Source organism: Lepidochelys kempii, chromosome 1, assembly GCF_965140285.1.
Source record: "Lepidochelys kempii isolate rLepKem1 chromosome 1, rLepKem1.hap1, whole genome shotgun sequence".
Lineage (NCBI taxonomy): Eukaryota > Metazoa > Chordata > Testudines > Cheloniidae > Lepidochelys > Lepidochelys kempii.
Genome location: NC_136380.1, coordinates 334362359 through 334381111, shown reverse-complemented (window position 1 = coordinate 334381111; position 18753 = coordinate 334362359). Strand labels below are relative to the sequence as shown.

The window sequence follows — 18753 nt, the reverse complement described above, 5'->3', positions numbered from 1 at the left end:
ATTACTGCAAACAGCAATGTTCAAAGGACAATAAAGTCCAATATTTACTTCTCAAAACCTAATCTTTTTGGAATTAAAAGGAGTGTAATTTAACTGAGAATTCTTTTTTCTCCATAGCATTAACTTTAAATAAAATGTTGTGGTCAGTTTAAAGTAGAGTTTCCTGATAATCAAACGCTTATGTTTATTGCCTGTTGTCCAAAGTAGATCCTGAATCAAAGCAAGAATGCACCATCTCTATCACAATATAGACGTAATGCTCCACAATCTTAAGAACATTAAATACATTCACATAACATTAGGGTCTGACTTCAGCAGACAAAAGCGAAGACCTCCTGCACCATCCTTTACTTGATATCCGGATGAAAAGAGTTATATAAGAGCTAGGTATTATTACTCTGTTGTTCCTCTGTATTGACAATCTCTGGGAATACTGTTTCACCATCAGTTAACACATCATAGCAGGGTCAATGGGGTCATCCAAGTGGATCTGTGCCTTTCTTTCTGAGACATCCCAGAGGGTAGTATTGGGCAATTGCTTACCAGCTACTAGCGCTCTGTCATCTGCATGTTCTATCTTGTCAACCCTCTGGTTTAATGTGCATGTGGGGGTTGTTATAGGATCAGTGAGGAATTTTGGGTTGTGGTGCCTCCAATATATTAATGAAATACAGATTTATATTGCTATCTTTTCTGACCCTACCAATGAAGTGGAGCCATTTACCAGTGCTTAACAGGATATGGGATTGAGGCATGTATATGAATGCTAACTGACTGAGATAAGAGAGAGAATGATCATAGATTAGGTAGATTTCCTCTTGATTTTATCTGCCTATTGTAGATATTTCTTTATAGTAGTATCTAAAAGCTGAAATGGCAGAAATAACAACAGCACCTGACGGATATGAGCTTGCTGATGTACACCAGCTGAGAATCTGATCCAGTAAATATAAAAGTTATGTGCTTTTTATTCTCACTGTATCATTTAAGAAAGAGAGAGAAGATTCCTGAAACATTAAAGTGTATCATGTTCAAAATAGGACTATAAGCCAGAACTCCAGGCTCATTTTTAAAATATGTTAAGGCTATACTTGGACCACCCCCGTTTAAAAGGTCTAAACACTTCATTTTGTTTTATTGTTATAACATTTAGAATTTGTTACTGTTGCTAGTAGCTGAGAGTCTACTTATTTATATCATTCCATGTTTACATTTCACTGTACACACTGCACTTAAATCAGTTTGCATAATATGTTAGAAGTGTTTTGATAGGAATGTTTAGATTTACAGGCTTGGTGATTTCATTGGAGTTGCTCTGGATTTACAGTCATGCATTGAGAACAAAGCCTGGCTACAGTATTTAAGTATGCAATGCACAATATAATTCATAGTCCAATATATGCAGTTTTAAATTATACCTACAGAAATATAACTCGGACTTTATGTAACAATTTGTTGTGCTTTCCTTTTCTTAGACTTACTAAAGAAAATGTGTAGTCTTGTTCTTTAGGAGGATGTAATCACAGAACTGTTCTGCCGTCTGGAGTATATACCTTCTATATTACACCAGTGTAAATCCACAGCAAGACAATGGTGGTTATTCTGGATTTGTACCAGTGTCACTGAATGCAGTGTTTGTCCCTATATTCTTAAAGACTCTGCACTTTCCAAACATGAAATCACTTATTCCCCTGCCAGCATATTGGAATTACGTTTCTGAGACTGATTCAAAGTTGATTGAGATGAACCATTGCATTTAGTTTATTAACTCAAATATAAGAGTTAAACTTGTCTTGGTTATATGTAGCAGTTTCTCAGGATCCCAGTCAGGTACTCATACTCATCTGAGATTAAATCCTAATATTTGAATGTTTACATAGTTTTTTCTTCTATCCAAAGAGTTCCAAATCCTTTTCAGACATTCCTTAGAACACCCCCGTGCGGTAGGTATGTTAGTATGCCCATTTAACTGAGGGGACACAGGGGCACAGAAAGGTTATCTGTCTTGCCTCAGGTGGCCAGACTTCCAGACCTGTAGCTGTCCCTCCATGACTTGCATTGCACATTCTGCATTTCAAGTTTGGGCAATGGCATGAAAGAGAAAAACAGATCCAGTGTAACAAAGACGACCTTCCTACACTGATGTAGAAAAAAGCCAGAGAAAAGGTCCAGAATAGGAATTCCTCCCCACAACCCCGCCACCTCAGTCCCCACCGACACCCTATAAATTAATCAATTGCCACATACAAATACGCAATTTCCCCTTTTCTCGTGGTCCATTAGTCCCCCTTCCAATCCATTCATCCCCCACACCAGTTCCTCAGTCAGAGTGGATAAAAATCAATGATATTTTTTTAAAAAATAAAAAGACAGATTTTTTTTATTTAAATCAGATTTTTTTGATAAAATGCTTTTTGAGGAAAAAACCTATTATAGCTCAAAGATATCTCATCATGGAATAGTGATTTTAAATTCTAATTTTATAGTATGAGGCAATATATGTATGTAATATTTAAGAAAAGTTTTGTAAATGAGTTCCAATTTTATGGGGTTTCAGGGGCTTCTGTATAGATTATTTAGGTTAATCTTTCTATCTACCCAATGGGACTCAGCACTCAGTCTCGAAGATACCATCAGAGATGCTTAGTTTTGCAGTTCTTAGACTGTAGATTTGTGTCTCCAGAGGTAACATGTTTGTAACAGCAAAAATGTTTTTAAATAAGTAAATATAGAGAGGTGAAAAATAAGAGATGTCAACTCTATTGTCCCTCTGTAAATTTGTGTACAGAGTTAATCCCTCACCTCTCTCTAAAAGTGCAAAGTTTCAAAAAGTTGGGAGTGGAATAGATTTGGACAAGGAGAAGAAGTCTAGAGATAAATGTGAAAAGCAAGGGACATATGCTTGTTTTGTTAAAATATTATATGTTTGCTGTTGAAGAAAAAAATCCAGAATACTTAATGTTGTTGTTTTAGTTAAATAAAACAATTTAAATGTCTGTCTGGTGATGTTCTCCTCCTAATACAGCATGGCAAGAAAATCCTCCAAATAGTAATGATTAATCTGTTGAACTGGAGATTGTTCACCTCCCAATGACTTCATAAATATCTGCTTCAATTACCTTTGGTAAATGATATAACCAAACAATTATTCATTTTCTGATATAGCTGTAAAATTAATCTGAAATGTTTTCAAAATAAATCACTGTTTAAAAATGCATTGTCTGTACCTTCTAAAAACGAAACCTACATCTGTCTCTGAGTTGTGACGAATATGCAGCAAGGTTATAACCACCAACAAGAATTCACTTTTATGTAGAAAAGCATGTTTAAATTGAGTCTTCCTGACTAGTGATTTAAATCAATTTTTAAATAAAATCAATTTGATTTAAATCAAATCCAGCCTGCCCTCAATTATCCCCGTTCCTGCCTCAGTTCCCCACCTTGAGGCTGAGCTTTTCATCCTCAGCAGCAGCCATCGCTTTTGGTGCTGAGGAGCCTATGCTGTGACTCCTTCCCTGGCTAGGGGCTTAATCTTCTCACAGCTCCCCTTGCCTGACACCTTCCACAGCTCCCTCAGAGTTTCTCATGAAAGGCTCTGAGGGCAGTGACAGGAAGGGAACAGGGGCAGGGCCTCGAGCAATGAGAGGCTAGAGAGTCACACTTCAGATCAAAAAGCCTCATCCTCTGGCCAAAAGGTAAAAATTCGGCTGGGAAGGTCTTGCTGATTCTATTGGAGCCAAAACTGATAACTGCTAATTTATGTTTAAAAACAAATGCTACTCTTGTACACTATAGATATAGGTGTACAGTACAAACAGTTTTGGGTGGCAGGGGAATTGCCACTTGCTGAGGTACACATCTTATCTTTGCACAAATGTGCATCTCCCTCCATTTGGGGCTAATGCAGAATCTGGCCCACAGTTTCTAGCAACTAAGGTTTAAAGCAATGGAAGCAAAAAGAAGCATAGCCATAAAATTTTCAACAGTGTTCCTAATTTGGTGCATTAACTTTTGGCTGTACTACCTGGGACTCCCAAGGCCTGAGTTTTTCAGAAGTGCTGAGTATCTACCGTAGTGGGTGTGGTATAAGTATCTGAAGAACAGAACAGAGTATGGCAAGAGAATTTTGAGGTTTTGAGGCTCATAGTATATGGATTTGTTTTTTGTATTGAACACTTGCACCCAGAACTTTGGATGGGCATGTATCATAATACATTAAATTAAAGACTGCTCTATTGTCCATATAGGGATCCTCAAAAGCCTCGGAGTAAAAATGCTGTTTTGATCATCCCAAATATGCAATGTTTCAGCAATTTTAGGCTTAACTTTATACTTGAGAGAAAAATGAGTCATGTAGTATTTTAAACTCAGTTAAGGATATTATTTTAATGATGAAATATGCAAATACAGTTAATACAAACGTACAGAACCTCAGCCAAAGCCCATTGAAATTAACTGGAGTCTCTCTGTTAACCTCAGTGGTCATTGGATCAGGCCATATACAACACCTTGTTAGTTAAAGTACACAGCCCATTGACTGAGCCTCCTAATACTTCTGTGAGGTAGGTATTCTAATACCCATCTTGCAAATGGTAAACTCATGCACACTGTGGTCACTGTTCTGCTCTAAGGCACACTCTAGGCACACTCCATCATAAATGTATTCCAGATGTAAACTGACACCTGTTAGTTATCAAAGCTTTGTTTTTGACACAGGTATATTTTCTAATTATAGATTGTGAAAGTTTTCTATGCTTTCTCAGTTACAGTTTAAGAAGTGGTTGATGGGCATTTGAAGACCTGATATTGCTTTATCATACCGTCCAAACAATACATTCCGTTTGTTTATACATGCAATATATGTGTCTGACCCTGTCAACACTTATTTGCATAAGCAGCTTTATTCATGTATATAAATTTCATGTCTTTGGGATCAGATCCACAGATCATATGTAAAGTAAGTATAACGGAGGGATTATATGGTACAGAAATTATAATCTGAAGGGAAACTGAACTCACCAAGGTATCTTTAAAAGCGAGGTAATACAATAAATAAAAAGGTAGTATGCAAAACTGATATTTATTTGTATTCTGATCTATGCGTTAACATGCTGTTTAATGAGTCTAAATTATGATAAATTTGAACAGTTAATGATAGGGTGAATCCTGCTCTTTAATTGTTCTGGGAACAACAACTAAAATGACTTTCTAAACATATTTTTCCAAAGGGAGGGGAAGAGGGAATCCTGGACCCCATCCTGGTGCCTGAGAATGTGAGATCGTTAAGCAACTGGAAGGATCAGTGCACAGCACATGGATCAGAAACATTCATAGAAGCAGCAAGTATTGTATATTGCCTCAACCTTTGCTGAACTTTCCCAGTAAATACAGCATGCTGACAGCCTGGCATCCCTGCTGGGTGGATCCTGCAGCTCCAGGAGGGAATGGCACTTCTTGTTTTTAATTAGCAAAGGTGAAAGGTGAATTAAAACTAGCTGTTTGGCAAGTCAGAGCAAGGGACTGTGTTCTGAAGAGCACCAAGGAGGAGGTTTTTTTTTTTTTTTTTTTTTCCCCTCCTGAATGAATTGCCGAGCAGGAGGGACTGAAAATACAGCTTCTTCCTGAATCCACTGGCAGAGTTACTGAAGAGAGCTCAAGACACAACAGTGCAGAGTAACTCCTTGGAATGTCCTCTCAGTTTATAAACAGTTGTTGCAGGGAGAGAATATTTTTACATGACGTTTGCACAGCCTGACAATGTGGGGCTGTGTGCTGTTCTGATGAGAACTGAATTTCCCATAGAGATCCCCACAAACCGAACAGGAAAAGATTTAGCTGCATTGGGAAAGTCAAGAGTGGAACTTGAAGCTTTTAAAAACAGAACAACTAAGTGAAGAAGCACAAGAATTTGATCTTGGGCAGCATGGCATCTACTAAGGACCTTTTAATCCTGGCACTATATGGCTTGTTACTAGAGTTACCGACCAGATGTCATACAACAGATACAAGGCTGCCAAGGTTACGTCTGTCACATAAAGGTAGGTCAGTATGTCAGCTAGTTTTTTGTGACAAATTCAACCTTGCTGTAACTCCACCGCTTCAGTGGAATTACTACACCACGGATGAATTTGGACCCTTGACAGAATGAAATATTCCTATTCAGAAATTTATGAATGATTTTTCCTGTGCTGAATAAACGGTGCAATTTAGTTTGCTGTAGACAGCAATATTTACTTTAAAGCACTTCTACTGATTCATAGCGGCTACTACAATAGCCTTTTACACCTGAGAGTGCATTAAACTAGCTAGTCACTCTGGCATTATTCTCCATGTTCTGTGAAGATTGTTCTTTAACAAGGATGAAATGCAATAGATAACACATGTGATCACTGAATAGTTTATGATCTGCTGTCTTCCACCAGGTAAGTCCTAAGCAGTTAGATGCCTGTGTTACACATTTTGCTGTGGCTCCAACTTATGTATATAGTGGGTGAATTCCTGTGCAGCTTGATGAATCATCTTCTAAACTAGCAAATGTCATCACACTATAATTAAAATGACTAACTGCCAATATAAGTCTGCTTTCAGTTTGACTGAATTGCCCAAAGATAAATGTCATTTTGCTATGAAATAGGTGGGTGGATATAAAACTCTTGACTCTTTATTTTAGTTGCAGTTTACCTGAAGTTTGAATCCCTCCTCCTTAATTCCAAATAAAATCCTATGAGCCAAAGTATGCCCTCATTTGCACCTGGGTAATAGGGTTGCATAGGTTTAAATTCATTCCCAGGTTTCTTTATTTCAGCTTGAGCCTTTTTTACATAAATGCTTGTGCAGTTCCATGCAATTGTAGTTCTCTGCAGCAGCACACACATTAACAGATGACGTAACTAGAAAATATGCAGCAGATTGTTGTTGCAGAAGAAATTAAAAGGACAGAGTGTGCATCATATGCCCATAATCTGTCACTAAGAAATGTTTTTATGTAACCTATTGTACAAAGATTAAAAGAAAGTGACTCTCTCCTTTGCTGATCTAACAAGGATGAGAAAGCAGGAGGGAAGGAAGAGAGAAATACACTAGAGAAATATTACTGTAGTTATTAAAACAGACAAGTTTCATCAGTATGAAATATGTTATAATAGCAATTTTTAAAAAATGTATTCGCATCAGACTACGAGTACACATTGTACAGAGTCTAAACTAGCATGAGACTAAACAGGATTTAATTGTCTTTTATATAGCAAGCTGAATTACCAGTTATGGGAGAAAGAAAGGAAAAGCTGAATAGGATAATTGGTCTGAATGTCTTGTTAGAGGGCTAATAGAAGTGGGTTTTGCTTTTATAGACCATTTGGAACACTTTTTAGTGGAAGAAAGATTTGTCTTAAAGAGCTGTTTTGTAATTGAACCAGTGATTAGCATCAATGAATGAAATGAATTGATCCTAGTTTTATACAGGAAACCTTATTTTTTTGACATATGGTTTTCAAAATACAGTAGCAACTATTGATAAGTGTTGACTTTATCCTGCTTTATGGAATCCCTCCCCTCTGGAAGCAACATATTTGAGTGTCAGTTTCTTGTTAGGTGTAATTAGAAATACTATAAGTATTATAGATATTATTTGGTGGTGATGGGGTGGAGGCGAGGAAAAAGACACAGTGAATGAGATAAATAGTCCTACTGTTGTGCTAATGCAGGGCACTGGATTAGCTGCCAATTTTGGCAAGCTTCCCATGATGGTTCTGTAGGTATTAAATGTTTCTACTCTCACTTAGTGTGGTAAATTGTTTTTCCACTGGTTAGAATCAATGTGCATTTATTTCCCTGCCTACTGCTTTCATTTTCAGAGAGCTAATAATTTGGTCATAACACATCATAATTCTGTGATGTTTTTAAATAGATTATAAAATACCAGTTTCTCACTCAGGGCCAAATTTTAACCCCACTGAAGCCAGCTGTCACTGATTCCAATGACTTTACTGTGACAAAGATTTGGCCCTAATATATTGACTCTGCTCCCTGATATGAGCACACTTATCACCACCTTATACTTGGCTCATATATGTACTGCAACTGACTTTACCAGTTACACTGTGCTGGGTTCCTGAGTGCATATTCAAAGTCAAAGGTTAGAAGTGGCATACCTGTTTGCATCCTGGGAACAGCTATTGTAATTCTCCCAGCCAAAAGAATGTAGCATTCAACAGCAAGACAATGACTAAATGTCCTTGCCCTATTCACTAACCAAGTATGAATAGCAGGAGGGTCTGCCATCCTAATTTTGTAGTTCCAGAGGGCTGTTGCTCTGTGTACCAAACAGGCAAGAGGGTAATTATAATTAAATTGTAACTTGTCCTCTTTACAAAGCCAACCTATGCTTTGAAGTAAGTTGCCATTTTGAGATAGGCGACAAAGTTCATAGGGGTAGTTATAGTATGGAATAGCCATAACATCTGAGCAGAGACAAATTTATAACAGACACTGATTAGTGGAACTGAGTTTGCTATTCACACTCCTCCTGTTTGTGACTGTGTATGTTAGTGGCTAATCAGCACTTGGAAGATTATATGATAGATTGTTTGGAGGATTGTATGATAGGTAGTACAGTGAGGTATATGCCCAAGAGTCAAACAAACATTTTTAATTTATCTGTTTAAAAAGATTTTTACTTCAAAACATCTAAACATTTTCCATGAGCTAGAAATTAAGGAAGGAGATTAATTTATTATTATCTAGTTTAATTTCAAAAATGGCACATTTGAAATAGCTGTGAGGCAGGAGATCCTTTATCTACAGAGCAGGCAAGGACTGGCCAATGGCAGTGCAAACTTTTCACATCCCTAAGGAACAATATCAGATTCCTGATGCGGTAGGGTAACCTTTGTGGATGAGAATAACACAGTCGCCATGCTAATTAAGGGACAGATTGTGCAACCCTTACTCATGTGTATCAGCACCTACTCACTTAATTAGCTTCCATGGCAGTTCATCAGTAACAGTACATTCTTGAACCCTCAATAAATTTGTCAAGCCTAACATAAACTGTATTGGTGATTTTTAGTAAGGTGGACACCTGTCTGCAAGAAACTGGGGCTACCAGTTCAGCTTACCCAGAACCTGCTCTTGCTCCCACTAAAGTCAATGAGAGTTTCACTACTGACTTAAGCAGGAACAGAATCAGTGTTATAGTTAACTCAACAGCCATCGGATGGTTGCAGCTTTTGGTTGCTAATTGTCTGAACCAATTTGAACCAGTGACAGTGTGTTCCCTCTTCCATTATGATTTCCCTGAGCCATCCATTCACTTTTCAGTTATCAGGAGGTTTATACCAGGATTTAGAAAAATGTTCTTGGTTTCATGTTTATTTAGTGCTACAGTTTTGCCTAAAGGTCAGTGTCTGATGATGAACAATAAACATCTTAGGGTGCATTATTACATCAAACTATTGACTCATGCTGATTTGTAGAGTTACAAATATATTACTGCTGTGTTCACTATTACAGAGACATAATGTTTCTACATTAGTATGTTACAGGTTGACAGCTACATTTAAAATGATATAAAAATCATTAGCTCATTTTATATACAATAGACTCTGCCTAATGAGGTGCTAATGGAAGCCAAGTTTCAACTAATAGTCTTTATAGGCTGATGCTAAAATTCTTTCCCAATATTCCACAGTTAGCATTCTCTGGGAAACACATAATTGAGGTGGAATCAATAGAAGCTGTATGTTAAACAGAAACTATTTACATTACAGGTTGAAGTAGGACTGGTTTTGCAGAGGACAGTAGGTCTATATTTAAAAGTTAGCACAGCCATGTTAACCTGATCTGGATCAAAAGCTTTCATGAAAATGTTTGATACCCGTGTACAAATTCAGTTTACAATGCATTTTAAACTATGCTTTGTGGTAGTGCGTTTTTGTGTCTGGGAAAGAGGAAAAAAGTACAGAAGTTCACCCAATAAAAAAAACAAAGGAGGCTAAAGGGAGGCTTTGGTATAATAATAATAATTAATAAAAGGATTGTTTTTGTATCTGACTATGTTCAGTGCATGAATCCATCCCATCACTTATTTTCATTAGCTAATTCAAGAAATCACAGAAATTAGAGCTGAGCAGATAAAAAAGATATTATTTCATTAGTTCGTTTCCCTGCAAATGTAGGTTTCCTCCTTACATTATTTACAGATTGTCAGGTTGGGTATTAAACGTGCCAAGAGGTGAACCTTTCATCTGTTCCCTTGGGAAACTGTTTGACTACCTACTGCATCTCTGTTGGGAAACTTTGCTGATATTCAGCCAGTTGTTCATCCAAATTTCCTTCTCAGTTTCATCTTATTACACCTACTCATATCACCTAACTCCTCTCAGATATTTGTATTTATGTTGCTCCTTTGCCACTCCTTAGCCAAGCTGTACAAATTTACCCCTTCAATCTTTCCTCATAATCATGCTCTCAATCCCCAGATCTTTTTCTTGCTTTTCTCTGAACTCATCCAATATGTGGGTTTTACCCTTCTGATAAATCATATCTGTGGAGGGATATGTGCATCAGAAGGCATCCTCCTCCTCAGAGAGGCAGAAAACAAGAATGACACCCATATGTGCATGTGAATTTTAATATATGTGATTAATTTCTGGGGTTTCAATCTGTGTAATCACCATTGAGGGCTGTTGTAATTTGTTAACAAATTTGGTTCATTGTCATTGTAGTTAAGACTGAGGCAGCATCGCCACTGCAACAATTTTCAGTTATAACTTCCTAGGTGATCTCAGCTTTGAATGTTTTTTTTTTTACGAAGTGAGATCAAACTATTCACTTGAGCACTGCACTAAGCTAGGACAATTCAAGCTGTTCATTTCAAATCTTGTTAGTTGTTGTTGTGGCTCTTATTTGAATTATCTAGGACTTGTCTAGGAGCCCTAGTCATGGACCCAGACACCGTTTTGCTAGGTTCTGTACAAACACGGGACAAAATGACTGCTGCTGCTGCCTGAAAGAATGTATTGCTTTCTTTTATCAGAGATTCACTTGAAAAAACGAAAAGGAGGACTTGTGGCACCTTAGAGACTAACCAATTTATTTGAGCATAAGCTTTCGTGAGCTGCAGCTCACTTCATCGGATCTGAGGTGCCACAAGTACTCCTTTTCTTTTTGCAAATACAGACTAACACGGCTGCTACTCTGAAACCTGTCACATGAAAAAAAAACAATCCTGATTTCTGAGAATGGATTCGCAAGCATTCACCCAATGGTTTTGATGAATAGGTTGCTCATAAACTGCTCATGTTGGCTCTTTGCTGTTCACTGTTGACCACTCGTGTTGTATGTGTGCGACTGAACACCTGAATCACATGGTATTGTTTCTGATTCCTGACTGGATGGATGCAACTTTTTAGCTGCAGAATAATGAATACAGCATAATAAAGAGCAAAATTCTGGGAGAGAATTTTTAAATAAATGAACATTCATGATGGTAAGTATGCCAATTGCTTTATGAATGCACAGTGGTCATCTCAATACTCCAAATAAATGATTGTAGAGCCACATGAATCCTAATTAAGGCTAAGATTTTGTCACAGACATTTCTAGTAAAAGTCACGGACAGGTCATGGGCAACAAAGAAAAATTCATGGAAGCCTATGACCAGTCCCTGACTTTTACTAAAAATATCCCTGACAAAATGGGGAGCCCAGCTGCAAGGTCCCCATGCTGCCTGCAGAGGTTGGGCTGCTGAGAGGTCTGGGAGCCCCCACTGCCTACGGGGACTTGGAGCTCCAGGGTCTCCTGGCTCAGAGCTCCGGGGTATCCCGCCATCCATGGCGGCCGGGAGCTTTGAAAGACTCCGGGAGCCCTTCGCACCTCGGAACTCTGGGACCCTGCTGCCCTCAGCAGCTCAGAGCTCTGTGGTGCCCCCACCGCCCGTGGCTGCTGGGAGCTTTGGGATATCCCTGCCGCCTGTGGCCGATCGGCGTTCCCAGGTCCCCTGCCATCCTTGGCTACGGGGACCCTACAGCTATTAGGCTATTGAGGCCTATTCTCCAATATCACAGTAAATGGAAATTACTCAGCGGGCTCAATGAGAGAGTTACCTATTCAGGCTCTGGGTCAGATCTGAGCTACAACTGGATGAGGATCTGGTTCTTTCGGGGTATGTATAGATATAGTCCAGAGACACAGATACAAAGTGAATTGGTATACATGACTTTTTTGAACTTGGATTCTTCGCCACACGTGGTGTATGTAGGGCACTGCACTTCTGAGTGTTTGGGAAATTAAGAACTATATTATGGTTGTAGTTCGATGGAATGTGGTTGCAAATAAAGACTACTAACCAGAATTATGAGTGTTTAGTGGAAACAATCTGTGTCTTTCTCTATCTTTCTCTTTACCCAAATTCTTGAGGCGAGACAGAACGCAGTGTCAATGCAGAAATGACCTAGGGGGGGAAAAATACAGATAGGAGCTCTTTTGTCTTACGCTCACTTCTTTTTTCTTTTCTTTTTTTTCTCTCCTTTTTTTGCTGTCTCCCACTGATCAGACAACTGATTCCTTACACTGAAACTATGGCGATTTTTAGGCTTTTCCAACTGACCCTAAAGGGGCTTGTTCACCAGAGCTGGAATTTCTGGCAAAGAATCCACCAGTTCCTCTCATAACTACATCCTATTAACAAAGGCTTTTGAGGGTTTTGTTGCAGCAAAATTCTGAAGGGATACACTGTATTGGTGTTTGTCTTGAAGCAGACAGCTTGCAGTGTAACTTCAGTTGGCTTGTTGATTTTGTTTTAGAGAACTGAGTGTCATCTGAAGTTTCTAATCAGTTATCTCGCTGCTTTCAAAGAGCCACCACCATCTGTTGTTGTAAACTTTTTTAAACACATTGCGTGAGTTATTATTCCTCTGGAAATGAAAGCTGTATTTTAGTTTAATACATGCAGGATTAATATTATTTATGTGATTTACAGTATGCTGTGCAGGGCCACGCATCTGTTTCAAACCTTTTGAGAAACTTTTGGGTCAATAAATATTGTAAAACTGTGCAATGGGAATACTAAATATTATTAAATCTGGTGTCCTGGTTTTCTTCATGTAGTCAGTCAAAGATCATGAAACCACAAAGTGCAGCCATCATTAATTAGAAAATATTCATTTTTTAAAAAACACAGACCCTGCAAGGAAAAAGGTGCAAATCTTTATTTTACAGCTGAAACCCATTCAACTTGAATACATTATTCTTAATGTTGTGTTTATTAGATAATGTGTTCTGCACTTAAATAGCCAGTTGAGGATTCAAGATGGCAACATGAAAGAAAAAGTTAAGAAAGAAAGCTGGTGAATATATTATGCCGCAAAAAAAAAACACTAACTACATTATGAGCTTGGTTTCAGTTCAAAGCTTCTGTAAAATGAAGTAAATGGATCTGTGTTTGTTTTAAAGAAATGGAAATTTAGGTTACCAGCATAAATATTGAGTTTTGGGAACTAAGCAGATCTTCTATATGCGCCGACTTATTAAAATATTATTCTCTTTTCTGAAAATTAATAATTCATTTAATGCAGAATTTCAGTAACAGAAATGTTAGCAGCCTATCGTGTCCATGGCTTTGGCATTTAACTCTGGAAAATGCCTTTCTCCTCTCTCTCTCTGACTTGTTTCAATCTGCCTCGGTGTTACAAATTCTCACTGTGGAGGAGGAAAGTTATGAGCAGTTCACCTTGTGAACCAAGTCAGCTGTGGGCTTACATAATTGAATTTTTTTCCCCTCAGGATCTTCTGTAGTTAAAATGAAGCTATAACGTGATTAGATTTCACCATGATGGATCTCTCTGTCCAGCAGCTCTGTTGTACTCACAGTGAATTTTGCCCTTACAGAAAAAAGTATCACAGAAATATACCTACCACCAGATGATTGCTTTTCAGGAAAAAGAAAAAGGAGTACTTGTGGCACCTTAGAGACTAACCAGTTTATTTGAGCATAAGCTTTCGTGAGCTACAGCTCACTTCATTGCTTATGCTCAAATAAATTGGTTAGTCTCTAAGGTGCCACAAGTACTCCTTTTCTTTTTGCGAATACAGACTAACACAGCTGCTACTCTGAAACTTTTCAGGAAAATCTTTGATGATCTTTGTTTTCATCATCAAAAATCTGAACAAAAATAGTTGCCATGAAGGAAGTTCTCTCTTTGTGCACTTCAGGAATCCTTCTGCCCTAAGATCCTTCGCCACTAGATCTTTTCAGAAGTCATTTAAAGTACACCATATCAGTGGGGCATCTGGCACTATGTTTAACCTCAGTACACTGAGTGAGCAAATCACCTCAACATGTTTCGCCCATCCTGTTGTTTCTTTTACAATCTACCAGAGCTTTGTATTTTTTTTTTTTATGAATGGGCTATTTGTAGGTCCTCACAAATATGATTAGATTTGAAAGATCTGTTTACGGTTTCTGTACAAGTATATGCAGGTGGTCTGTAACCTCAGACATGACAACATCGAATTCCTGCCAAACCTCTCCCAGTGCTGGTATGATGCACTCACTGTGAATAGGAGCCAGTAGCTGTAAAGTTTGCATGGCTCATACAGCTAAAAGAGAAATCTAAATAGACTGAAAACTTTTACTCATCCTTAAATTACTCTTTATTAGGCTCAGGTGAAAATAGATACTTCATCCACCTTGCTGCCTGTCTGAACAGATACAACATGCGACATGCTTTGCTACCTATTAAGTCAGTTAGGACTCTGATCTAAAGACCATTTAAAGTCAATGGGAGTCTTTGTGTTGACATTAATGGATTTTGGATTAGGCCTTGAGTGCAGTGGAGCTGTTTTTCAAACTGAAATGTCAGTCAGTATGTCGGAATGTCGCCTGCTTATTTTCCATATGTTTTAAACCTATCCGGGAAGACTGTCAGTATGAAACAAAACCTTACATCATGCTATATGATTAAAAAACCCTCTTTTGAGTTACTAAAGTGGCGTTATTATTTATCTCTGAAGAACTGCATGATTAACACATGGGACCACCATTGGGTATGGATAGATTTCAAGGTGACACTTGGATCTCCAATATAAAGAAGAATATTCAAGATAGTTATCACAGGCTGCGTGTGTTAGTTGGGAAACTACTTTCAAATGCTTCTGGAAGACAACTGGTAAGAAAACATATGAGATAAAGCCTGAATCAGCCTATTAACCATTCAACTCGATGGAAACTCTGGAGTTTTCTAAGTGCAAAAAGCCCTATTTTTCATAGGCACCTTATGGTAGGACAGGTTTTAACTCACATTGTAAATTTATTTTATGTTAACATTCATACCAGAAACCTAATTATGAGTTACACACTTTCAATCAGGGCACTTGAAACAATATCATATGATTTATGTGACCAGTTGTAACTCAGCATAGTTTGAATTATTGGATTGAGTATTTAACAGCAAACCATGGAGTAAATACAAGATCAGAAAACTGATATATTCAAGAAAATCCTGATCTGTCAGCAGACAACAGGGAAAATGTAATGAAATGAACTATTTGATGGGACTTATTCACTCAACTGTAATAATATGTTGATTATGCCAGTATCCTGAGCAGGGCAATATATAGTTCACTTTGGAGTCTGATCTGGCTGCTGCTGTTAAGAAAAATAGTATACAGCATATGATGCTTATGAAATTAAGTTGCTGACATTTCAATTTCATCAGCACTGAAATGTTTCAGTTTTCAGGCAGTATACTCCTTCAGTGAAGCATCTGAGTCTCATCCTTTGTCTCTGCTTCTTTATCCTCAAATAGAATATTTGCTAACAGATTTAGGAGGGGCTTAATTGGAACTCTCTGGTATGCTAATGATTTTTTTGGCAAGCTGCTAATAAAACAATTCTGTAAGCCAAAGAATTAATGTTTGGAAGAAAGTCATATAAGTGTCGGAAGACTCAGAATTCTGTATGTACCTACTCTGTACTTACCTCTTTTGTGTTTATTTTTATTTAAAGGGCTGTTGACTTCAAACGGTGTAGGGATTTAAGCTTCCCTAGGAAGTTGAACAATGAGCTTCTTACAGATGCTAAATTTGTTTTATGGTGGGAGGGAAGGGGGGGAGATATAGCCTGTAGCTTGTAACATACAAATGATTTGTTTAATAGGCTTGATAAAAAAGCGAGAGCAGCTGTAAACATATTTTACTTGTTGACATGCAATAAATGCCACAGAAAATCTCACCATTTCTTGCTCTGATCTTGTTGACCTTCGCTGAAGAGAATGATTTAAAATGAATGCAGAATAGTGTTATCCTCAAAACTTCAGTATCAATAAATTGAGGTTTTTTCCCAGCTATTAGTCCTCAACACAGTGTTACCAAAATTTAATATCAGTACTCTTTCTGGCCATGCTGTACTTATCTTGAAGATAAATCGTCATTTTGCAGCTGGAAAGCTAAAGGCTAGTGAGTGTTGCCAAGAACTCCTGCAACTCCTATTTGTGACTAAGCCAAGTATTTTACTGTGGGTGTGTGTGTGGCATAAGCAAGAGTAAAAGAAAATAAGCTTGCTCATTTGTGTATTAAATGATTCAGCTCAGCTGATTGAGAATGTTATGATGCAAAGCTTGGAACTATCTGTTCTCTCTGAGCACAGAAAGATGAAGCTGGTAAGCAATTTGCTTGCCTTTTAGGGCTCTCATTCCTATTAAAAGTCCTTGTTGCAGAGATGTTGTGTGTGTGTGTGTATGTGTGTGTTGTTCAGTCTGTCACTGTCTTCTCTTTCTCTGCTTCCTCATCTCAGGCCTTACAAAGTCCTTCTTCATATTTTCAGGTTACACAGAAGTCTGGGAGAGCAGCCACTTTCAGGAAACACTACATACGTAAAGAGGGTGTGTAACAGGCTCGCTCCTGGTTGGAGGGATGAGCTGGCACTCCCTCCTTCGGTTGCTCACCCCATGGTATCCCTGGACTCTGGGTTCTCCTTCTTCCTGGCTTGGCCCCCTTGGCCAGGTTACTATAGTCCTTCCCTTCTTGGGCATCAAAGTTCCACTGGACAAACTGTCTATCTGCGGTTTCTGGCAGTCTTCTGAGTCAAGTCAATAGCACTTCCCCAGTGACCGGTAGGGGACCTGAGACCCACCTGCTACTCCAGGTTTCTGCCCAGAGATCCTAAAATCAGCAGCCAAAGTCTACCATTTCCATGAGCTTCTTCCTACTTTGCCCTCTTCAGGCTTTCTTCTCCACCACCTACCTGTGTGAACCCCTTCCTTCGGGCTTAGGATCCCAGGGCTTCTGCGAGCCCTCCACCGGGTTTTTTTCCTTCTCTCCTCACTATGCCCAGAGAGTGTCTGCAGACCTCCACCTCTTCCTATCACTCTTGTCCTACATAACCCCTGCAGTGGTGGTGTGGGGTGAACACCCCATCACAGGGTGATAGGTTGCATCAACCTGTTGATTAGTCTATTATTTTGCACAGTGACACATTGCAATGCGGAGAGTGTTTTACTCATTCCAAAGTACAATTTTTTTAAAAGTGGTTCCCAGTAAGTGAACGTTTGCAGTTGTACTGGAACAATGCTACACCCTGACGATTTTGTATTGCATTTCTTAAATACTTGCATTCTTGTGGGTTAAAATGGTTTATGTTGTTGAGAATAACAAATAAACAATTGCAGAAAAGGGTGATTGTTTCTCTAAAAGTGGCTTTGAGTACAGAGCTTACCTTTTTACAGTCTAGCCATGTGATATGTCAAACATTTAATTTAGAAATAGTGCTGAGGTCTCATTCTGCCGTCATTAATGGCAATGGCAACATTCTTGTGAGTTTCCATGAAAGGAGGAGCAGCCAACAGGTTCCCTTGCATCTATCCTTCCCTGAATATAAACCTAGCTTACTGATTTAGAGTCTGATCATGCAAGGCACTAACTAGTCCTGGGATTTACAAAGTGCATAGTCCCAGGGAAGCACAACTGTCTTGGTGGATTGTAAATGGAAATGCTGTCACTGATGTTGTGGGTTCCTGATCTGTTGGTGGCCTTACAGATCAGGCTGAGACTCTGATCCTACAACGACTAAGTCACATGCTTAATTTTAGTCATGTGAGCTGTTCTATTGACTTAAAGTAAAGCATGTGTTTGCAGGATCTGAGCCTAAGGCACAAGGGTGATTGTCTCAGAATGACCCATCCATTTTTCAATATTTTAAAAATCAAAATAGTAACACAAGTAAAGTTGTTGAACAGAATTTTTATTTTGGCAAAGCCCAATTAATAGTCTTCACAAAGCACCATGGGTTCTTGTGAAGGATTCCATATGGTACTATAAAGGTACTTTTTTATTGTGCTTTTTGGCTAAAACTCAACTACAGAAAGGCCATAAGAGCAACATTTCTCCGTGCCCCCCATGCCTCTATATCATATGAAAGGCAGACCTCACTGAACATGCTTCTTAGATTACTTTATAGAGTGTTCCGAGGTCTATGGGTGCAAGGAGGTATACCTGTGATTTATTATTTTGAATTATTTTATTATTGTGCTGTTTAAACATGTGCCCTTTACTTTTCTGACACTGGAAGAGCTCCTTTCAACTACATTGGAATGGCTCTTTTCAATGTTACAAAAATGCAGCAAATAACTTTACAAAAGAAACACTGGGCTTTTTGCTCACTGCTGGAGGGTACATACTGTGGGATAACATGTAAGCTGTCAGATCAAGCCTCTGTGCTCTTAGAAGTGTAGCATATACCTGGTTAATGACAGATAT

General features: G+C 38.4%; 1 protein-coding gene across 1 annotated transcript in view; it reads left to right on the top strand.

Annotated features, from left to right (window-relative positions):
• The first annotated feature begins 5764 nt into the window (after positions 1 to 5764).
• Positions 5765 to 18753, top strand: part of SEMA3E (semaphorin 3E) — a 212635-nt gene continuing 199646 nt past the window's right edge. Inside the window, exon 1 of the mRNA XM_073331893.1 lies at positions 5765 to 6038. Coding sequence (XP_073187994.1) covers positions 5924 to 6038 — 115 coding nt within the window. The 5' untranslated portion in view covers positions 5765 to 5923. The remainder of the gene's footprint in view (positions 6039 to 18753) is intronic.